A 25,141-nucleotide genomic window follows, 5' to 3' on the forward strand; every position below is an offset into this window, starting at 1 on the left:
ATATTTCCAAAAAAGAAATTGCATTTTTATTTATTTAATTTTAAAAGAACAACATTGGGAAATTTTTGTTTTAGAATAAATGAAAATATTACATAATACATAGCATGGGTCAAAGGTTGAAGGTTTTTTCTAAGTTACGTATATTGCAAATTACAGAATAATAATACTATTACATGACAATCCTTGTCCTGTCGAGGCCAGGGTTCCAGCTGCCACACAGTTGAAATCTCTCTCCTTTTTATGTCCATTTTTGATCCACACTCACTTCACTTCACTTCACCCATTTTCCCTCTCTTCAAAGATCCTTGCTTTCCTTTTCAATGGGTTTCTTTCTTTTCTTCTTCCTTTCCTTACTGTCTTTAGCTTCTTCAGCTTCCAGGGATCATCACAAAACCTTCATCGTTAGAGTCCAAAACGATGCCAAGCCTTCCATTTTCACCACTCACAAGCACTGGTACGAGTCTTCCCTTGCCTCCGTTCTTTCCCCTTCCACTCCCGCCCAAGTTCTCCATGTTTACGACACCGTTTTCCACGGTTTCTCCGCTAAGCTTTCCCCCACCGACGCCCTCAATCTCCAAACGCTTCCCCATATCCTCGCCGTTATCCCCGAACAAGTCCGCCGCCTGCACACCACGCGCTCTCCTCACTTCCTTGGCCTCCAAACCACTGACAGCGCCGGCCTTTTGAAAGAATCCGACTTTGGGTCGGATCTTGTCATCGGAGTCCTTGACACGGGTATTTGGCCCGAGCGTCAAAGCTTCAACGACCGTGATTTGGGGCCTGTTCCCTCTAAATGGAAAGGCCAATGTGTGACGACAAAAGATTTCGGTCCCGGTTCTTGTAATAAAAAGTTGATTGGAGCAAGGTTTTTCTGCAGCGGGTACGAAGCAAGTAATGGGAAAATGAACGAAACCTCCGAGTTCCGTTCCCCGCGAGATACGGACGGTCATGGGACTCACACTGCTTCCATTGCTGCTGGGAGGTACGTATTTCCGGCTTCTACATTAGGTTATGCTAAAGGAGTGGCTGCCGGGATGGCGCCTAAAGCGAGACTTGCTGCTTACAAAGTTTGCTGGACTGCCGGTTGTTTTGATTCTGATATTCTCGCCGCATTTGACGCCGCCGTAGCTGATGGGGTTGATGTGATTTCGTTGAGTGTTGGTGGTGTCGTGGTACCCTATCACCTTGACGCCATTGCTATCGGTGCTTTCAGTGCTGCTGATCAGGGGTATTTGTGTCTGCCTCAGCTGGAAACGGTGGTCCTGGTGGATTGACCGTTACTAATGTGGCTCCTTGGGTGGCTACGATCGGTGCAGGGACGATTGATAGGGATTTTCCAGCTGATGTCAAGCTTGGAAACGGGAAAGTCGTGCCTGGAGTCAGTGTGTACAATGGGCCGGGTTTATCTCCGGGCCGGATGTACCCGTTGGTATATGGCGGGACCGGTGGTGGTGATGGCTATTCATCTTCTTTATGCTTAGAAGGTTCACTGGATCCTGTGTTTGTCAAAGGTAAAATCGTTGTGTGTGATAGAGGGATTAATTCCAGAGCTGCTAAAGGGGAAGTCGTCAAAAAAGCCGGCGGAATTGGAATGATTTTAGCTAATGGTGTTTTCGACGGTGAAGGGTTAGTCGCCGATTGCCATGTCTTGCCAGCGACCGCCGTTGGTGCATCAAATGGGGATGAGATTAGGGGGTACATTGATTCCGCCTCTAAATCCAAGTCACCAGCCACCGCCACCATCCTCTTTAAAGGGACTCGATTAGGTGTCCGACCAGCTCCCGTCGTGGCTTCATTTTCTGCTCGAGGGCCTAACCCTGAAACTCCCGAAATTCTGAAACCTGATGTCATTGCTCCAGGATTGAACATCCTCGCCGCCTGGCCCGACAAAGTTGGTCCATCTGGTGTTTCATCAGACAGTCGAAACACTGAGTTCAACATTCTTTCGGGCACATCAATGGCTTGTCCCCATGTTTCCGGGTTGGCCGCATTGTTGAAGGCGGCTCACCCCGAATGGAGCCCCGCGGCCATAAAATCCGCTTTGATGACCTCTGCTTATACAGTCGACAACCGTGGCGAAACCATGCTCGATGAATCCAATGGGAATACTTCCACCGTGTTAGATTTTGGATCCGGTCACGTTCACCCCTCTAAAGCTATGGATCCAGGACTGGTTTACGATATCACCACAATGGATTACATAGATTTCTTATGCAATTCCAATTACACGATCAACAACATCCGAGTACTCACCAGGAAGAATGCCGATTGCAGCGGCGCAAAACGAGCCGGCCATGTTGGGAACCTGAATTACCCATCACTCTCCGCCGTTTTCCAACAGTATGGCAGGCGTAACATGTCTACACATTTCATCAGACGAGTCACTAATGTCGGTGAACCGAATTCGATCTATAAAGTTACAATTCGACCACCGAGCGGCACGGTGGTTACGGTTGAACCGGAACAGCTTGTATTTAGAAGAGTTGGCCAAAAACTCAACTTCCTTGTAAGGGTTCAAACCATGGCAGTGAAGCTCTCCCCTGGTGGCACTAGCATGCAAGCTGGTTCAATAGTTTGGAGTGATGGGAAGCATGAAGTTACTAGTCCCTTAACTGTGACCATGCAGCAACCTATATAACTCTGTCTGTATGTTAAATTGTTAGTGTTTTTGAGATTTAGGATTTTCGGTCACCTTGTTTTTTATATAGGGCTTTATTAAGAATTTTCTGTGTAACGAAATTATGCTGGCGTTTTTCTATATCAGAAAAGCTGGTGGAGTTGGCTTGTAATGCAATTATGAAGCAAAGAATGTTTTGTAAAACTTGTATGTGTTGAGAAGATGCCAAAGGGTAATGAAAAAAGTTGTTAAAATCTAAATCTTTTACTTAACCATGAGAAGTTTGATCCTTATTCATGTATATTTTGTACCTAATCGATTACTTCTTTAAAGAGCTCCCAGTAACTGTCAATGATGGATGGATACATCGATTTCTAAAAGGAAAAAGAATCTTTCACTTTAATCTATTGAATGTATTTACGGTTGGGTGATGAAGTAAAAATAGCAACTTTGTGTGTTTGTTTTGAGCATGTTTAGGTTGTCAGCACTTAGCAGGTATTTGATGTCCTAAAAACCAGAAATGAGAGAATAATTGTGTATCAGCCGACAGCAGCTGTAGATGTTGAATCTGCACCAACGAAATGAATGGCTTCCCATACTAAACATATCCCATTTCCTTGGAAGAAGTAACATGAGAAGATACAGTAATGTTTGTGGATTTGCATGCACGCATATTGCATTCATGTATGTATCGATCACTGAAAGAAATGTGTGACTCAGCTAATAATCCATGTTAACCGTGCAACAAACAGGAGATAGCTGGAAAAGAATCAAGCACTGAAAGAAAGGGGTTAAGTATTACACGGTTTCTAGCTGGTTTTGTTTAGCAAAAGGGGAAAAGTAGGTTTCGGTTGTGGTTAAAGCTAAAACCAAAAGTAGCAATTTGCGGGCAACAAAACAGAAGATTAGATAAAGTAATCAATTTCAGTTTTGTTTTATTTGGATAATTGGGGCATCTAAATAAGCCCAATTTGTTAGACTATGGCCTACAAAACCAGGCTTTTAGAAACATCAAACATAGGTGTTCAGTTTTATATGTTTACAGCAAGTATATTAGGATTTAAGTTAAAGATAGAAAGTAGCATAGCGCAAATGAGTTCAATCCAAGCAAAATATCAAATTAATATTTTTATTATAAAAACTAACACATAACTTCAGTAGATTAATTGTGCATCGACTCTTTCTCTAACTGAAAAGTAATTAGCCTTAGACTAGATTTGGACATTCCTTTTTTTCTTTCGCTCCAGTTAATTCAATTTTTGTTATCATTCTGCCACCACGAGCCTTCTAAAAATGGCTGCAAATTGTCAACAGACCTAATTTGCAACTTACTCAATAAAGTTCAGCTTCAAAATGCAAAGCTCAACCTTGTGAATAATGGCCATTTAATCTTTAAGGTCAAAAACCAATAATTTAGCATAACTTTTTCGACCTTTCTAATCATGCCAGTCATGAAAACTACCTGATTTGCATACTAATTGTAAGCAGACAGAAGAAGAAGAAGAAGAAGAAGAAGAAGAAAAGAACCCAATAATTGCGTAGAAATAAAAGACTAGGTCAACATGCATCCAAGATTAGAAACTTTCACAGCAAGAACAATAATTAACGACGATAGTTAAACCGTCACAAATGACTCCAAGATTAGAAAACAATTGGATTGCAAGCACAGTTAAAAAAAAAAAAAAAGAATCGAGGCTTAAAATTAGTAAGAAAGATGAAAATTTTTCCAAAATTTTAATCAAAGCTTTAAATAGAAGCCCAAAAAAAAAAGAAGTTGATAACTGATCTTGAATCACAAAAAAGCTATAGAATTACAACAGATCCGACACGATTTTTTAACGTAATATAGCAAATAATAAATGAAAAAAAAAAGAAATTGAAGGAAAATAATAAACTAATTTACGAGAAAATTATATAAAGAAGTGGAAATTACAAATTAGAGGTCACCTGCTCAGATCGAAGAGACTCATGGTTAGAGAGAGAGAGACTTGGATTTTTCTTTGTTCAGGTGAAGACCTCAAAAAAGAAAATTTATATGCCCCCAATATATTTATTCCTTGCGTAGCCTTTCCTCGCCTTATTTATTAGTGGTATAACTATAAAGACAGTGAGTGCGCCAATAAGACTTGATATTTGACTCGTTTGTTAGGGAATTAAAAGGTTACATTACAAAGTCAGTTCTAGAAGACCCGTTTCAATTCAATCTCTGCTGATCTTCAAACTCTTCAAAATCTCAATAGTCACACAAAGAAACAAACCCTCCCAAAAATCATGTCGTATGGTATCGCACGTAGTCGTCTTGCAGAGGAACGAAAAGCCTGGCGCAAAAATCATCCCCATGTATCAACATTCTTCTCTTCTCTTCTCACTCTTTTTTTTAACTATATTATAGTTTTTTTTTGTGGTGATTTTGAAGGGTTTTGTGGCTAAACTTGAGATAAGGGCAGATGGGAGTGTTGATTTGATGGTTTGGCATTGTGTTATCCCCGACCGGGGATTTAAATAGCGGTCCGTTACCGAAATAGCGGCCGTTATATAGCGGTAACGGCACCGTCCGAAACCGCTACTGCCGAAACCCGCTATACCCACAATACACAATAAGTAATGTAAAATTCACGACCGCGATACCTGCAATGACCGCAATAGCATCCGTTATGTCCGCAACCGCGATAAACGCAATGCGACCGAAAACGCGACCGCGACCGCAATTTAAATCCCTGGGACCCCGACAAAAAAGGGGTCAGTCTACAAAAAAATTTCTTTTAATCAAAGTTTGGACCTTTGAAGTTTTCTTATGTTGTATGTAAGCCTAGGATTTACTTGCATTGAAATTTCTATGGTTGTTTATTAGTTAATCACAATTTTTTTAAATGTTTCAGATAGAATGGGAAGGTGAGTACTTTCCACTGACACTCAACTTCCGGTGGGTTCCTTTTTAAGTCTTTTACAAAAATATTACAAAAAAATAAAAAAATACCAAAATAATATTAATTTTTTTTATTTATCAAAATAATACAAAAAAAAACATGACAGCCTGGTGGAGGGCCTGCCACAGGCGGCACCAAACTGGTGGAGGGCCTGCCACAAGCGGCACAAGACTAAAATGTAATGATCTAAAGTTTCAAGGACCTGATATGCAAATTTACCATTTTGAGCAAAGAAAGTGAAATGGTGTCGCTAACAGTGTGGCATCACTAAATTTGAAAAGTGGCTAATTATCTTCTTAGCCCTCCTTATTTATTATTATTTTTTATTCCTCTTCAACTCACTTTTTTATTTAATAAACAAGCCCTCAACCTATTTTTGTAGTTAAATAAGCTCTTAATCTATGATTTTTACTCATAAAAGCCTTCTATTTTATTATTAAAGTAAATATATTTTACCTAAAGTAAAGCTATTTAAAAAAGTATAAACTAATTCGCATTTTATGTTTATGTGAATTTGATGAGAATAATTTATTAAATAAATAAATTTACTAAATTTGATGAGAATAGTTTATAATTATAATTTATTTTTTCCATTTGGGTTACATTTATAGGTGATCAGTTTTATTACTACTTTTGGTTTTTCAATAAAGCATGCCTGGTATTTCTATTACTTTTTTAATTAAATCTAATATTAGTTAAGTGATAATTAAGATACTTAGAATTCTAATTAAATAATAACTCTACTTTACTTTAATAAAAGTAGCATCGTCAAATTTTTTAACTAATAACAATAAATTATAATTATAATTATCACAATTTTTTTGTCTTTTTCCTATATTTTATGCTTAGAGTTCTATTTAAATAACAATTCTATTTTAAAATTAGCACAATATTTTTAATAATAATTGTAGTTTAAATTATAATTATTTTGAAATATATAATTCTCACAACTTCTATTAAATTATAATTATTTTTAAATTTATAAAGAGTATTTATATATAAAAATATTTTTATTTAATTAAACAACTTGAATTCTTATTATTTTAAATTCATCCAATTATATTCAATGATTTTATAGATTTATAGTTTTATTAATTAATAATATATTTTTTTAAGTAGAGCCTTTATAATATATGACCAAATTAATTAATTTCACATTAATATATTATTATTTTAATTAATCTTACTTTTTATTATTATATAATAATATTAATAAATTATTATTCTAATGTAGTTTAGTAATATAATTAACAATAAAGGATATTTTTTTGTCAGTTCAAAAGTTTTTTCAAGACTCGTGCTTTTATATATATTATAGATAGATATTTTTATGATTTTTATTGGAAATATGAAAGATTAAATCACAGGCTGTCATATTTCGTCATCTAATTGGTCCGTCAATTGATTTTAATGGTTAATGTAACGAAATGTGAAAATTATTAATGTAATAGCTTAATTAATTTTTCAGGTTAATGATAAGGGCTCAACTGAGTTCAAATAAGTCAAGGAGCTTAGTAACTTTTTTTGGTTTTTTTCTTAAGGAACTATTATAGCTATAAGCCTTTAATAAACATAAATTTTTTTATTTAATAAGCTATTCTCATCAAATTCACATAAACATAAAATGCGAATTAGTTTATACTTTTTTAAATAGTTTTACTTTAGTAAAATATATTTACTTTAATAATAAAACAAAGGGCTTTAATGAGTAAAAATCATAGATTAAGAGCTTATTTAACTACAAAAATAGGTTGAGGGCTTGTTTATTAAATAAAAAAGTGAGTTGAAGGGGAATAAAAATAATAATAAATAAGGAGCGCTAATAAAGCAATTAGCCACTTTTCAAGTTTAGTGCCGCCAGCGGCACCATTTCACTTTCTTTGCTCAAAATGGTAAATTTGCATATCAGGTCCTTGAAACTTTAGATCATTACATTTTAGTCCTGTGTTGCCTGTAATTCTATTTACTCCAATTAAATAGATAATATAAAAATAATATAAAAAGGTGGGTAATTTCAAACTAACACAGGATTTCTATTAAATACCAAACAAATTTCCTTGTAAAAAGTTAGTCCCGTCAAATATGGAGCCGAGTTGACATATGCAAAGACCGATCCGGTAATACGACTTATATAACAGTAAACAGTTCTGGTGATGTAGCATATGACTAGAGAGACTGTGGATATTGCAAGACTTGTTGTTGAACTCTTTTCCGGTACTCATTTGGGTTCTGTATTAACGCATATCGAAAAACAAAACTATAGAACAATAGAAATAAGTAAAGGCTAAACTTTTGTTACTTACCGATACATAAAGTTGATGTCCCTCTGTTTGTGCAGCGTCGGTAGCATTGGGTTGATCAAGCAAATCTTGAATCCCCACTAGGATTTGTTTCACTGTAATGGAGGGTCTCCATCCCTTGCAGGAAAAACAAGGTTTTTGCTTTAGCAAAAATGGCATTTTAAATAAAAAAAAGATTGGTGTGGAAGTTACTTACACGACGCTCGCTGAGGATAGACAAACACACAATTCCAGAAGGATAAACATTAGGGTGGAAGAATCCATTTGGGAACTTGCATTTAGGGGGTTTGCTTGGGTACTCCTCACTAAAGTTGAGTGTCAGTGGAAAGTACCCACCTTCCCAATCTGTCTGAAACGTTTAAAAAAATTGTGATTAACTAATAAACAACCATGGAAATTTCAATGCAAGTAAATCCTAGGCTTACATACAACATAAGAAAACTTCAAAGGTCCAAACTTTAATTAAAAGAATTTTTTTTGTAGACTGACCCCTTTTTTGTCGGGGATAACACAATGCCAAACCATCAAATCAACACTCACATCTGCCCTTGTCTTAGGTTTAGCCACAAAACCCTTCAAAATCACCACAAAAAAAAACAATAATATAGTTTAAAAAACGACTGCGTGCGATACCATCCGACATGATTTTTAGGAGGGTTTGTTTCTTTGTGTGACTATTGAGATTTTGAAGAGTTTGAAGATCAGTAGAGATTGAATTGAAACGGGTCTTCTAGAACTGACTTTGTAATGTAACATTTTATTTCCCTAACAAACGAGTCAAATATCAAGGCACTCTTATTGGCAGACTCACTGTCTTTATAGTTATACCACTAATAAATAAGGCGACAAAAGGCTACGCAAGGAATAAATATATTGGGGGTATATAAATTTTTTAAATACTACTAATAAAAAGGAAATTTGTTTGGTTTGGTATTTAATAGAAATCCTGTGGCATCAATGTGCTTTTTAAGCTGTGCACCCTGCATTATGTCAAGATAATACTATGATGAGAACTGCAAATTCTGCTAAACAACTAATACAGCAGAATGAAGTCCAGAAAGCATTTTATATAATGACACTATAGAGAAGCCAGCTCTAGGAACTGGATAGAAACCTCAACAAGGCTATTCAATTATTATCAAGCACAACCGAACAGCAATACTAACCATGTTTAGAAGTGGATCCCTAATTAGAAAAACAAATTATCACATTTATTATGTGCACAAAATGCCCTCTAACATCTATGACTGGGTTCCACAGGTGGGGCTGTAGAACCATCAGTGGAGCATTGAAGTTTGTAGTATTTCAACTTTGCGACTGAATTTTTTAGTAAAACATGGTAACGTAAAGTTATTGTTTTAATAAGTGACACCAAAAGCAATAAAATTTATTAAATAGAAATAATGGAAAGTGAGCATTTTTTCTTCTTCTCTTGGATGCATTCTTAGATGTTAAGTTGTGCTTGGCAATATTTTGTTTCTCTTTCTGGACACTTTCTAGCATACTTCCAGTGCTAAAATTGCATGCTCGCACCCAAGAACTTCCCTTTTTCTGATAGTTGAAGTTGCCAAGGTTTGATCCTTGGACACTGGAAATACGAGTCCAGAACTCTCCCAACAAACAGGCGAAGGAAATAAGATCAACAATGAAAAGATTCAAGCACATTTTAAAAGAATGAATCACATCAACTTCTAACAAGAAGGCAATGGACGGTGTTAACTATATTTTATTTAAGAAAAAAGAGTAACCAACCTTACTTCCTGAAGGTGCACTTTTTTTTTGGACGGAATGTTCGCTGATTTCTGTTTACAGAGCAACTTAATATCAGCAAAAATCATCAATTTGAAAATATACACAGATATTTACCAGCTATGCTACTCAGAATTGGGAGTGGGAGTCAGAAATATACAGATACTCAATATAATAAGGGTCTGTTTGTTTGGCAGTAAAAATATTTTCCGGAAAATAATTTTTAGAAAATAATTTACTTTTCTGGAAAATGATTTACTGAAAAATATTTTTGGTGTTTGGATGAGTCTGTGTAAAATATTTTCTGTTATTTGGTAGATTTCTTGAAAATATTTTCCAGAAAAGTTGTTTTTACATATATATATATATTAATAAATTTTTATATTTTAAATTGTTTTGCAATGATTTTGTTGTTTTTACATAATATATATTAATAAATTTTTATATTTTAAACTATTTTTACATATATTGCAATGATTATTTGCTTATAAAATTAAAAAAAAAACACATACACAAATTATAAACACTTGTGTACCTACCACATTAACAACTTTAATATAATGTATTAAAAAAACATACAACACCAATAATAAACACATCAAATAAAAACTGTCTATACAACAAGCACGTATGTAAATACATATTTGATCTGCATGTTTTAAATATAATCAACATGAAATTTGAAATTCATCTAAGCTAATAGGTTGATAAGGCTTAACTGGATACAATACGTATACTTTGAGGACCTAATGAAACAAAATTTATAGAGACCAATTTAAAATCTAGATTATAGTTTGAGGATGTACTATAAAATTAACCCTAAACGAAAATTTATCCCATAAGAAACAACACAAGCTTCATATATATATATATATATGAAAAAACTCAAAGAAGAGACCAAAGTAATGAACAAAGCTGAGAAAAGGCTCAAACTGTTGAGAAAGAAGCTTGAGTCCCTCAAGTTAGTGCCTAGTTTGGAAGAATCAGAGCACTCTGCAGCAATTTCTTGTATTTCATCCACAAGCAATTCAGGTACCAAAAACCCAGAAAGAACAGCTTCCAAGTCTCTAAATGCAGTTCCAGGAATTTCAAAAAATATGGAGGAAAATGCATCAGACACCACTACATGTATACCAAGCTTTAAAATTTCTTTCAGCAAAGAAAATTATTTTTCTTCACGTGAAAACTCCAGTTTTAAATCAAGTTCAGTCCATGAAGATCCAAAGGTTGATGACACAAGGACAAGGTAATAGAACACAAAGTGACAGAATTTCTCTCGCGCATTGAAACATAAATGGGGGAATGCAGGTAATAGAACTATGATGCAGCTATGATGCAGTAAAATCCTTATTAAAAATTCAAAGTCTAATAATTCCATGGGAACCTTTACCAAATACAGATTTCAGATTTCAGCATATACAGATTTCAGAAGGACACTCTTCAGCAAATAAATCATATAGGACTTTAATTAAGGACTTCATATAGGACTTCAGCAAATAAAATAATTGTTTTATCATATAGGACTTCAGCAAATAAACACATCTTCAGCTTCTTAGAAACACGTCTTCAGGAAATAAATCATTAACATGCATTCAACATACAAATTAAGTAAACTAGAGGACTTTAATTCCTATAGGAATCAAATTGCCATATCATTTTTACTCAAAAAAAATATTCAATGAAAGCCAGAAATAACCAGTTCAAACAATAGCCCTTTAGCCATTAATTCTTCACACAGAGCTCTAGGTATCCATTAAGCTAAATCTAGAAATTCAATATATGTTGAACTGAACAAGAAGGAATTGAAACATAGCCTGCCAGTATCAAAGGAAGCCATTTTCTCTAGCATCAAATACTAACAAATTTAACTTCTAACTAGATAAGTAATAAACTGCGACCAACGATAAAACCATGGATTAAACTACATTTGACTACATTTGATGCTGTTAGAACATCAAAAGCATGGATTAAAATCTAAGTTGCGACCAACGACACAGTAAGTGGTAACCAGAGAAGACTGTCGGCACAGATCAGTGAGAGCAGAGGTGACATTCAGCATAGCCAGGGGCCAAAATCTTTCAGTTATTCCCAACCACCAAATATATGAGCAAGAAACCAAGAACATAAAGGAACTAACCCATAAACCGATTCACAAAACTATGGACAAGAAAATATACCTTTTTAAAGAAAGTCTGCCCAAGACAAGCCAAACACCACAGGCTACATAACGGTAACAAAAACCCGACCCGAGCAAGAGAGGAAGAGCGGAATTTGTAGAAAGCCTGAGCAAAGGAGAGAACCCAAACTAGCAGAAAACCAAAGCAAGAGATCTCAGACAAAAACAACACACAGTAATGAAAATCCCCAAATCAATTTATAAAAAGAAGAAGAAATCAATGGGGGGAAAGGAGCCCGAAACCAGATCAAGGAGCCCTACGATCGGTGTAGAGAGGAGAAGGGAGAACGAAAGACAGAACGAGAGTGTAGAGAAGGGAGAACGGGAAAATGTGTTACTGATTCCAAATTGGTAAGACGTTTTCAAAAAATTGGGCCTAATTTTAGCCGTGTTTGTAAAATATTTTCCTTTAGGATTTCATTTTCCACTTAAACTGAAATTTTAATTATTAAAAAAATTAAGTTTTTTTAACGAAATTGCAAATCCTAGTTTTTTGCCTATGTTTTTTTTTAAAAAAAAAAGTTTGAAACAAGAAAACTAATTATTTAGAAATTTTAGATTGATTTTCTCCTCTCTTTTTTTACTTTTAATTTCCAAAATTAAAAAAAAAACTTGCACCTAATTTAGTCTGTTTTACAGATAATTTAATTCAAAAACAAAATTTAAACAATCATTTATCCCCAAATTATTTTGTTATCTAAAAAATTTGAAAAAAAAAAGTTCAAATAAATTTATTTTAAAATTTATCTGCTTTAACCTCGAGTTCAATATTTATAGCATTAATATTAAAAAGGTTGAAATTTTAGGATCTAAACATCTATTTGATTTGAGTAATTTCGATAATAACAATAAATAAAATTTAATAAATTATAATTGAAGTTAAAATTGACAAACTACCATAGTATTATCAATCTAGATGGTAGATAAGGTTGAAGTGGAGGAAAATGTGACCCCCTATTTCCATGTCATTGACATTGCTATCTCACACCTGATGGATGACTATTCTAATCAGGTCTTTGACCCTAACACTAACACTCAAATTTCCTTCCCTATTTTTATCGTTTTTAAAATGTGATGAAAGTGATGTTGATTTATTAGCATGAATCATTTTTAGTACTATAATTTGATTTTTATGAGTTTTAAATTATATAATATAAAATATTTATAAATTTTAAAATAGAGTTGGACTTAAGTTTTCAGTGTTTAAACATAAACTTAACTTATATTTTAAGCGAATCTTTTTATTCAAGTCTATTTTTCGAACATAATATTTTTACTCAAAGCTTGTTAAATTTTGAATAAATAATCTAACTCAGGAACATTTTTAAATAAAAGAAACTATAATAGAACAAGACTTTTATATTTTATGATATATAATTAGAATTTCATCCCGTACAAATTGGTCAATGGAGGCAATTTTAATGGGCAAAGCTTTGAAACCAGTTGCCAACTTGGATTCTAAGTTCAGTGTATCCCTAACGTCAAAATTTTATAAAATTATTAATCAATCTTAATTTTGTCAACGGGAACCGTGTAGGCCACGTCTTGTCGGAGTTAATTAGATTAATCGCAATTTGATCATCTTTTTACTTATTAAAGTTGCTAATCAATTCACGACAATGAGTATGAACATAAATAATCTACGTTCCATTAATTATAACTCAAATTATATCATTACAGTACATATGTAATCGGATCTAGATTAAGGACGATACAAATAAAATTATGTTGGAGGAGGTTATGGCTCACAAGATGAAAATGCTGTGTGGATAGTTGAACTGTGGGAAGCTTGTCTTGCCTCATTGCTAAAGATAAGGGGTATTGACTGCCAAACCATTCTCAGCTTTTTACATATGTTCAAGTGAGGATAGGCAACTTAGAGAGTTTTTCAGTGACTATCATATTTGAATTGACTTTATAGAGTTTCATGTGCCGTCCATGTAAGAAACGAACATGATCTCTTGACTTTGTGAGGTTAGAAAGACAAGGTTCAACGTGTTGAATGTGTTGAATGTGAAGAGAAACTCTACTAAGCAAGGCCTCTCAACTTGGCAAGGCATTGGTAGTGGGCTGTGTTGGTCCCAGAGTTGGTGAAGCTTCCCTAGGGCGAGGTTTAGAGAGAGATTCACACATATAGCAACTAGAATTAATTTAGATATAACCCACACAAGGTGCGAGTTAAATTAGAATAAGTCTGGAGATATCATACATGGTTTGTACAAAATGCAAGCCTATTAAACTAAAATCTCATTAGTGATATAGAGAGAGAGAGGAAGAGATCTACTTACACTAATGTAAAACTAAAGCAATTTTACACATTTCTATCCAAGTATTGAATTTGTCATACAATTGCACTTCTCATGTATTTAACATTTTAAATTAGTTTGAAATACATTATCCTCTTACTTCTAGGTTGAGGAGGGGCTGTGGGTAGTTCAAGGTATTGTGTCAATAAGAGCAGATATGATCAGAACCTATAATGAGATTATTCAAAAATAATAATCGATTTTTTTACATAAAATGAATAGTTAGACATTTTTATTTTACTCAAAACTTGACATGTATAATATATATGAATGATATATTGAATATGCCAATCATATTATTAAAATATTAAGCACACAAAAAATTATAAATGTGAACAAAATTATTTCAATTTTACACTAATGTAAAAGATTCTCCCCTCTATATGTATATACTATAAATTTGAAATTTAAATACAACAATTTTCTCTATTAATTTTTGTAGCACAAGTGTGAATTTATTCTCTATATCTTTCTGCTTTCGAATTCCATTTACTTTTTGAATTTTAAAATTTCAGCCCTAATTCTGTTAAAACCTTTTGGGTAAATTTCAGTACTATACATAAAGTCGTAGGTTTACTCTATGTTCTCTAATTTGATCATTCATAGTCTCTATAAATTTTAAAATTTGAAATTTTATTTTTGACTGAAACGACGATTGTTAAATTCATTAAATGGTTTTTTTTAATAATATGTGAAAATAGCAAATCTGATATAGTATTACACGTGTAATAATATGTTTATTGTATAAGATTTTGGAAATAACATTAAACAATTACAATTTGATTAAGACTAAAATTTTAAAATTCGAAAAGTACAGAAACTCAAAATGACCAAATTAAAATATATGTATTAAATCCATAATTTACACATAATACAGGGATTAATCATAATTTACATATGTAGAACTCCGCATTCTTTATATAAAATACAAAAGTTAAGGTCGTATCGGTTATTGAAGATATTTTAAAGATTGATGTGAAATTATGATTAAGTCACTTAATTATAAAGAATTTAAACAACTTGCGTTGGTGGGTGAACCCACTTGTTTCAACCTAATTAAGAATAAGAATATGGTTCTAAAACAAAATTAATAGCATGCAATTTGCGTTGGTGGGTACCCACTTGTTTAAAGGAAAAACTTTCCACTTAATTATTAGCATGTTTCTGTTTTAGTCATATAAATTTAATTTTTTTTTATTTTAAAGATTTTTTCAACCAAGTTGCATACAAAGCCTATAATTCTTTACTAAGAACACATGCCAATCTTACCTTTCATACATACCATTCATGTTTACTTCTATCACAGTGTAGTCATTCGATAGTAAGTTGAGGTATAACCAAATGATTAATTAGACTAGAGTAAGTTGAGGTATCAGTCCAGATTGAACTGGATTTTTTTAACTTTTTTTAATTTTTTTTAAATTTTCAATAATTTATTTAATTGAATAAGTTGAACTGACGAATTGATGACCTAACTGATTCTATCACCAATCTTATCTAAAATGCTTGCAATAATGATAATCGAAACGGAATTACTCTACAAGTATAAGTGTGTTGTTTACGGTTGAGAAGCAAAGAAATAGAAAATTTGTGATGTGGTGAGACATTATTAAGGTTGAGCTTAGTTTAGGATTTAAAGGGAGAAATCCCAGGTAATTGGAGGCAACCAATAATTGTGAACAATAGCGGGGAAAGGAAAGCAAGTTGTCATCATTTAATTATCTCCAAATTGCCGAAATTAAATAACCATTATTTTATTATAATCATAGATTAGGTGGATCTAAAAAAATTATAATTTTATTAACACAAATTTAGAAGGAATAAATCTGTTAAATCCTAATCTAAAATAGATATATATTTCAAATACTATATGTTTTTTTTTTCTGGATTTAGTCCTACTATTTTTAATTCCTTTATTTTTAAATTTGAGGTTAATTTTTTCATTAGTTCAGTTAAATATTTTGACGTCGATTTTTGGATAATTATTCTACATTAAAAAAACCCAAAAGAGAAGGGTCAATGGAATAAAAATGAAGTTTACAAGTATAATTGTAATTAAAGCAAGTAAATTATAATCGAAATTAAGCACTACATAATACAATAAATTACTAATTTGAGTGTATCAAGAATCCACATGTGCGATTTAAGCAGCGATAGATTTTGAGACTAAGTTTTGTGAGGGTATGTATAATTAAAATTTTAAAAAATATTAAAAAAACATAATGAAAATTTTCAAAATTTTGAGAAGGAGAAGGCTCCTCTTGGCCTCTATTACGATCCACCTCTTGAATTAAGTCAAAATAAACTTAGAGGCAATTTGTACATGATTTACGCAAGATGAGAGTCATACTTTGGACCTTCCATCTTTGGCAACACTATCAAATAAGGATGAGAACGCTAGAAATTTTGTATTAAAGGTTAATAAATATTTTAAAAAAAAACTAGTCCAAATTGAATAAATGATTTTTGGAGAGGTCAAGAATATAAATTTTCCATTTGGTTAAAATTAAAGTCTTAAGTTTTAAGAGGGATTAAAAACGAAATTACATCGAACTTATTGGCAAGTGTTATAAAAAAAAATAACTCCGTAAAAGAAGGAATATAAACAATTATAATGGCAATAATTTGAAAATGGTGGCATATGGCCAAACTCAAGAGCTTGCGGTTAGCCAGCCAGCGGGTCCCTTTGCTTTTCTTTCTTTCCTTTATAAAATTTTATATTCAAACTTGTCAATTGGATTTGTCGTTTTATTTCAATTTGTATATTCTGATGCATGCATCTCCTCTTTTTTACCTTCTTGGGTCCCCCGCGGTAAATTTGGTGGGAAGTTTCCCCGTAGTTTGCTTATGCGTGTGGTGTAATGCAGTCCAGGAACATTACACCACACATATAACCAAATTATGACCATCGGTACGTATTCCTAGTATGCAGCACGTGTTAGAAGTGAAATGGGTTAAACATGGACCAACTATTTGAATTATAAATAGTGAGATAGTTGCTAACTTTGTCCGTTAATCATATACTGGAAGGTTCGATTTTCGTTTATGAAAATGAATGGTCAATTATTTTTTTAAGAGGGCACTTGCAACAAAGGAATTAATCACTATTATAGGTAATAGATAATTTCAACAATAAAAAAAGGGGGGACTATATGATGTAATACAAGCTTTGCCTAGGTCTACTATTTGATTGCCCGGTAGATGTTCGTTGATGCAGTACTTAAAAGTAAGAGATATTATAATATTAACAAGTTTAAATACCAGTCAGATGTTTTTTTTTTAAAAAAATAATGTCCAGAATGAGTATTTTATCTCCTCAAAAACTCTTTTTATCAAAATGCTAAACAATTAAATTATAAACTAAATTCGCCTTTAACAGTAAATAAATTTTTAAATTTTATAATGTGCAAATAAGATTTATTTCGATTTATATTTAGATATATTTTAATTATTATTCTGACAGTACAATGAAATATTTGTTTTTTTATTACATAGATTATATTCTTTGTAATTATAAATACAAGCTCTTTATAAAAAAAATTAAGGTTGTTTTAAATGGAAAATATTAAATAAAACACAATTGCTTAAAAAATAAAAAATTTTTAGATAATACCTAGAACTATTCATAACCCCTCCTTAACCTATAAATAGTGAGATAATACACTTTAGCACACTCAAATTCACATCTTACTGTATTAACAACAATATCCATATCAATCGAATTAATATTCAATCTGTTACATACAACTGTTAATGAAATCATAATAAAAAAAATCCGTATTAGAAATTTAATAAAAAAATTGAATGAAATTTAAATTTATATAATTGGAGTCCCCTTTTCGATGAAAGAGATCATAATTTAAATTTATATATACATACTGAAAATGAAAAAAAAATTAAGCTTTTAAAAAAATTGAATAAACTGATTAAACAAAAATACACAGCTTTCCCTTCTACTCTTAACTAATGCAACTCTTCCATAACTAATAATAGCATGTGATAATAAACAAATTAATCATTAAATTGAAGTGTGTTATATAAATTGAGGTTGACGATTGAGTCTTAGCTCAGTTGATGTTAGTATTGTTGTTAGTATAAGAGGATGTGGGTTTAAGTGTGTTGAAGCGTATTATTCTCTTATTTACGGGTTGAAGAGGGATTATGGGTAATTATAGACATTGCATCAAAAATTAAAAATTAAAAATCGTGATGCTACACTTATATAAAAAGAAATATATCAGAAAATAATAAATAAATTGAGGCCATTAATGGAAGAATCTAGGGTTGGTAGTAGATGGAAGAATATGATCACATGAGTTTGGGGAAACATGTGGTTATATTATATGTTTGTAGTCAATGTTTTCCTTTTTCACCTGTTGACTTATGTGCTTAGGCTTGAGTGCTTAACAAAGGTTGGTTACCGAAAATTTTGAATTTTGATTTAAATTTTACCAGTATTATTTTAGTTTAAACAGATTTTATTTTAATTTATTTCGATTTAGATTCAGATGTATTTCGATTTCAATTCGAACATGCTTTATAACGGTTTATTGTGGTTATAATTATTCATGTTAATACGGTGATACAATACGGAGGAAATCAAAACGAAGCAAGGGAGACCTGTTCATCTAAAAGAGCCGAGAGCCGAAATAGGTCGAAATGTATAAGATTAAAATATGCTTCAAGTTCTTATACTTTTCATATATTTGAAATTTAATACTTCTATTTTTTTTTGAATTTAAAAATTTAGGTCCAAATGTTAATACTGTTGAAAATCTTTTGCTAAATTCTGTCCATTACAATGTCTTGTATTTTGTTATATGGCTATCAAGTGAGTATTTTTATTATTTCAAAATGCCACACAAAAGAATTTAATAGAATGAATTTAATGATTTTAACAAATAGACTTAAAATTTTAAATCCAAAAAATAGAGGGACTAAGTTTCTGAAAATAAAAATAAAGGGACTAAATTCTATATATACAAAAAGTACAAAGACTTAAGAATTTTTCAACCTATATATGTATCTATACTATTATTTACGTACGTGACTGAATTGATGTCACGAGTAAACTCGACATAAACTCAGTCGCCTTGCATATCTTAAAACAAGTTATATTATTATAATGGTATTTTTTGTATTTTCCCTATTACTCAAAATTAATAAAAAGTTGCAAATACTAATATTTAAATCCATGCCGCCAACCTCTATAAAATATTTTCTTTATCACTTCGACTAAACTTTTAATCTGTATTGATATTCAATACCAACTCAAGAAAAATGACAATAATATAATAAATATTTGGAATGCATTTTATATTTTTTATTTGATATATTCAGTGAATTAAATTTTCTTTTACTTACAATTTAAATAATTTTTATTTTTATTTTTTATATATAATGCGTTGTTATTAATTTCAAATTTATAATTTAATTTATATTCTAAATACCTAATTTCAACTTTATTAAATTTTAATAATTTTAATTTTAATTGCTTAACAAAATCAAATATTGAAAAGGGAAAGTTGTGAGTACAGTTTTCGTGTATCACGTTTCTTTCCATTAAAATCCTAAAACCGAGCACGTTACAAGCTTTCATAAGAAAACCAAATTTTAGATCCCCTGGAAATGCGATAAATTAGGATGATATAAAAATATTAAATAATTCACAACACCTTTTTTTTTTAAATGTAAATTCGCATGCTCTTATTAACAAAGAGAGTTATAAAGTAAAGATAATACACGTTTAACAAATTCTTCTATATTTTAAAGATCTCTATATCAGTATGGAATTTCATTATTACAAATTAAAACAATGAATCAGATCAAATATGAAACAATCACTCATCTGCTAGAGAATGAATAAGACCTTCTAGCTCGTCAAGATAGGGGTGAGCAAAACTCGATTCGAATCGAGAAAGAAATTCTAATTTCGAGTTAATTGAATCGAGTTATTCGAGTCAAATTGAATAACTTGATTTGAGTTTCGAGTTCGGGTCGAGTTGAATTTCACAATTCGAATAACAAATTGGTGTAAATACCCTTTTGATCCCTATAACTTTAAAAGTTAGCAATGTTAGTACAAAACTCCGGTAAGGAAAAAACTCGAACACACGATCGGAACTCGAAAAGAAAAAGAAGAAATAGGACAGGCTCCAAGGCGTGTATCAAGCCACTATCTTTAAGGTTATATTCGCCCCCACTTATCTTCAGTGTGCAAACGAGTTCCAAGCAAATTAACCTCGAGGATACAATGAAGCCAATGACTATTTGCGTTTTGCACTGACGAGAATAGTCCACTATGCACTGAGTAATGTATAACACTAACTCAATTTCTACAAAGGATTTCTGCAGCAATACTTTATAGAATAATCTAATAATATTAGAAATGAAGGAAGAGAAGAAATAATATTAGAATTTGTTGATATGATTTCCAAATGAAATCCCATTCCTATTTATAGGAATTTTCATGTCTCTTCATAGAGACATCTTTCAATAGGTGTCTTTATGAATAATAATAATTATTCATTTAATTTTGTAACTATTTAAATAATATTTTTTGAATAGTTATAATTCTTTTTTAAAAAATCAAATGATATAACTTTTGACCAATGACCAAAAGTTTTATATTTTGATTAATTACACCCATTCATTTATAGTTATTGGGATACTATAAATATTTGAAAATATTCCAACAATCTCCCCCCATTTTCAAAATATTTAGATTTTGATATTCTTGGAAATCAATTTGCATAAATAAAGGTGTCTTACGATTGAACCTTCACTTAGTGAAAACATGTTAAAGTTAATCGAAATTGTATGGTAGACTAAGCTTTGAACCAACTATTCCATTTGATTAACTGAACACATCTCACACAATGATTTCAACATCAGTCAATGCATAGTATCTAGGGACACTATTATAGCCATGAGTCTATGTCCTCTTTTCATGAGTGCTGTCAGAGCCAAGCCCTTAAGCTCTTAGAAGCGGCCACACTTCCACTCACATAGGTAGATCCCATCAAAAGTGTTCCCGTAATTATAACACTCTAACATATTTATGTTATGGGTCCATTAAGAGTACATTACTCATCCTTCCCTTATCATTACGGGTACCTAGCACTTTAATCTTAGGATGGATTTATTTATAGTGCTAACAGTCACATACTAATGATGTACTTTGTCTCATTGAACTCAAGACTTGACGTTATACCAAGCGTTGAGTCGAGTTTCCATTATGGGTGACTCTAATTAATAGGCTTGAGTCCCATCCCTTTTGAGGTCCTTTTTACTGCATCTCTAGCAAGACTTTTTGTCAAAGGATCTGCCAAATTTTCACTTGACCTCACATAATTAATAGTGATCACTCCATCAGAGATTAATTGTCGGACATAACTATGTCTTAATCCAATGTGTCTAGACTTTCCATTATATACTTGGCTATATGCCTTTGCTAGAGTAGCCTCACTATCACAACGGATAGAAATAGGTGAAATTGGCTTAAGCCATAAAGGTACATCATAAAGCAAATTTCTTAACCATTCTGCTTCTTTAGATGCAGCGGCTAATGCAATAAATTCTGCTGCCATGGTGGAATCAGTAATACATGTTTGTTTCTTGGAACCCCAAGAAATGACTCCTCCACCAAGAATGAAGATCCACCCACTAGTAGATGCATGATCTTCCAAACTTGTAATCCAACTAGCATCCGAATACCCTTCTAAAACTGGAGGATATCCATTATAACACAATCCATAGTTAATAGTTTTCTTTAAGTACCTAAGTACTCTATTTAAAGCTTGCCAATGCAAACTACTTGGATTACTTGTGTATCTACTCAATTTTCCAATAGCATATGCAATATCTGGTCTTGTACAAGTCATTATGTACATAAGACAACCAATTAGACTTGCATATTTCAATTGATCAATTTTTCTACCAGCATTAGATACTAATTTTAATTGAGGATCCATGGGTGTAGATGCTGGTATACAGTTGAAAAGATCAAACTTTTTAAGCACATTTTCAATGTAATGTGATTGTGATAAAGCTATAGTGCTTTCATCTAGGGTTATTTTAATCCCAAAAATAACATGTGCTACACCCATATCCTTCATAGCAAAGTTGTTTGACAAGAAATTCTTTGTGTTTTCTATTTGTTCCAAATTCGTGCCAAAAATGAGCATGTCATCTACATATAAGCAAATTATAACACCCTTTCCATTATCAAATTTACTATATATGCACTTATCAGATTCATTTATTTTATAGCCATTAGCTAAAACAACCTTGTCAAACTTTTGGTGCCATTGTTTTGGTGCTTGTTTAAGCCCATATAAAGATTTAACAAGCTTACATACCTTATGCTCTTGTCCTGGAACAACAAATCCTTCCGGTTGCTCCATGTACACTTCCTCTTCCAATTCACCATTTAAAAATGTAGTTTTAACATCTATTTGGTGAACAACCAAATTATATATAGAGGTAAGTGATATTAATAGTCTAATTGTAGCAATTCTTGCTACTGGAGCATAGGTATCAAAGTAATCAATACATTGTCTTTGTGTAAAACCTTTTGCTACCAACCTTGCTTTAAATTTATCAATGGTTCCATCGACCTTCATTTTCTTTTTGAAGATCCATTTACAACCTATTGGTTTGGAACCTGGTGGAAGATCAACTAAGATCCAAGTTTGATTTCCCATTATTGAATCCATTTCATCATTTATTGCTTCTTTCCAAAAAGCAGAGTCTTGAGATTTCACTGCTTCTTCAAATGTAATAGGATCAGATTCGGTATTATAACAATAAGGTATCTTATTGCATATACTTTCACCTTTTCCTTCTACAAGAAACATAATTAAATCTGGTCCAAAATCTTTGACCTTTTTAATCCTCTTACTTCTTCTTAATTCTTGACAAGATTCATCATTATTATCAATTTGTTTCAATGGAATCTCATTCTCATTTGAAGAATGAATCAATTGTTGTGGTTGTAATTGTCTTGATATAGAATTAAATCTATTTTCATCAAAAATAGCATCTCTTGATTCAATAACCGTATTAATTGAAATTGAATCATTTGGTTCAATTACTATGAACCTATATGCCTTGCTATTATGTGCATAACCTATAAATATGCATTCAATTCCTCTTTCACCTAACTTTTTACGTTTAGGTGTTGGAACTTTTACAATAGCTCTACAACCCCAAACCTTTAAATAATTAAGGTTTGGTTTCCTTTTCTTCCATTGTTCATAGGGGGTTATTTTAGTTTCCTTATTAGGAACTCTATTCAATATATGACAAGCTGTTAGAACAGCTTCTCCCCAAAAACCCTGTCCAAGACCTGAATATGATAACATTGAATTTACCATTTCAATCAATACTCTATTTTTCCTTTCAGCTACACCATTTTGTTGTGGTGTGTAAGGGGCTGAAACTTGATGGACAATTCCAGTGAGTTCAAAATAACTTGGATTATAGTATTCTCCACCTCTATCCGATCTTAAGCACTTGATAAATGATTCACACTGAAGTTCAACTTCAGATTTAAAAACTTTAAATTTATCAAGCGCTTCATCTTTTGAATGCAATAAATATACATAACAATATCTAGAACAATCATCAATAAAAGTAACAAAATATTTCTTTCCACCTAATGTAGGAGTATTATGCAAGTCACATAAATCACTATGTATCATATCAAGCAATTTTGTTTTCCTTTTAACCTTAGGGAAAGGATTTCTTGTAATTTTAGTCAACATACAGGTATTGCATTTTTCAATATTATTATTAAAAACAGGAATTAAATCTAATTTATACATGTCATTCAATTTTCTATAATTCAAATGACCTAATCTATAATCCCACAAACAAAATGATTCAACCATATAAGCAGAAATAGTATTTTTATTCTTATTAATAATATTAAGTTTGAACATGCTTTCATACATATACCCTTTTCCCACAAAAATTCCTCCCTTAGACAAAATAAACTTATCTGCCTCAAAAACAAGTTTGAAACCAAACTTATTCAACAGACTTCCAGACACTAAATTTTTCCTAACTTCTGGTACATAATATACATCATTTAAGGTTAAAACCTTTCCAGAAGTGAATTGTAGTTCAACAGACCCTTTGCCTTTAATTGTTGCGGTGGAAGAATTTCCCATGTACAAGACATTGTCATTTTCACATTGTGTTAACTTTGTGAACATGCTTTTGTCTTTGCACACATGTTTGGTTGCTCCGGTGTCAATCCACCATGTATTATCATCTTGTGCCATATTAATTTCAGATATCATTGCAACGAACTTTTCGTTATTATCAGCCTTAGAAGATGATTTCTTCTTTAAAAATCGACATTCATTCTTGAAATGTCCCGGCTTTCCACAATGATAGCATGAGCCCTTTTGTTTATTTTTGAACTTAGGTGCTCTATCAGTCTGATTGAACTTTCTCTTGAATGGTTTAGTAGTCTGTACTTCCTCCGTAACATGTACTTTGGCATTTTCAGAATTTAGGTTCTGATCTTGTTTTCGATACTCTTCTTCAATACGAAGATGATTTGCCAAAGCCTCAAGAGATATTTCCTCTTTCTTATGTTTTAGACTTCTTTTAAAGTCTTTCCAAGATGGAGGAAGTTTGTCTATTATGGAGGATACCACAATCATTTCATCCATTTTCATATCATATTGCTTAAATTGATTCAGCATCTTTTCAATATCACGAAATTATTCCATAACAGAACGACCATCAACCATTTGATAATTATTGAAACGACTGACAAGAAATTTCTTACTTGTAACATCTTGGGTCATGTATTTTGCCTCCAATTTGTCCCATAATTCTTTAGCGGTGACGTCGTTTTGGTAGGTGTCGAACAAACCATCAGATAAACCATTCAATATGTGGCCCATGCACATGTAATCAGCATTGTCCCATTTTTGTCTTTCTCGGGTTGCAGCAACAGATTCATTTGCATTCTCTTCAGGTCTTGGAGTATCCAAAACATAAGCAATCTTCAAAGTTAATAACAAAAAGTGCATCTTTTTCTGCCATCA

At 32.1% G+C, this 25,141-nt stretch overlaps 1 protein-coding gene and 1 pseudogene across 1 annotated transcript; one reads left to right on the plus strand and one right to left on the minus strand.

Moving 5' to 3' along the window:
- LOC107915232 (subtilisin-like protease SBT1.5) lies at positions 1-2,877 on the plus strand (annotated as a pseudogene).
- On the minus strand, positions 2,709-12,186 carry LOC121222339 (uncharacterized; the record flags this gene model as incomplete). Its single annotated transcript, XM_041102897.1, has 9 exons — positions 2,709-4,935; positions 5,246-5,334; positions 7,848-7,961; positions 8,041-8,193; positions 8,334-8,417; positions 9,597-9,646; positions 10,527-10,660; positions 11,771-11,898; positions 12,013-12,186. Coding segments are annotated over 9 exons (975 nt in total), but the record flags the coding sequence as incomplete, so codon positions are not given.
- Positions 12,187-25,141: the final 12,955 nt, after the last annotated feature.

Source organism: Gossypium hirsutum, chromosome D10, assembly GCF_007990345.1.
Source record: "Gossypium hirsutum isolate 1008001.06 chromosome D10, Gossypium_hirsutum_v2.1, whole genome shotgun sequence".
In the NCBI taxonomy this organism is placed as follows: domain Eukaryota; kingdom Viridiplantae; phylum Streptophyta; class Magnoliopsida; order Malvales; family Malvaceae; genus Gossypium; species Gossypium hirsutum.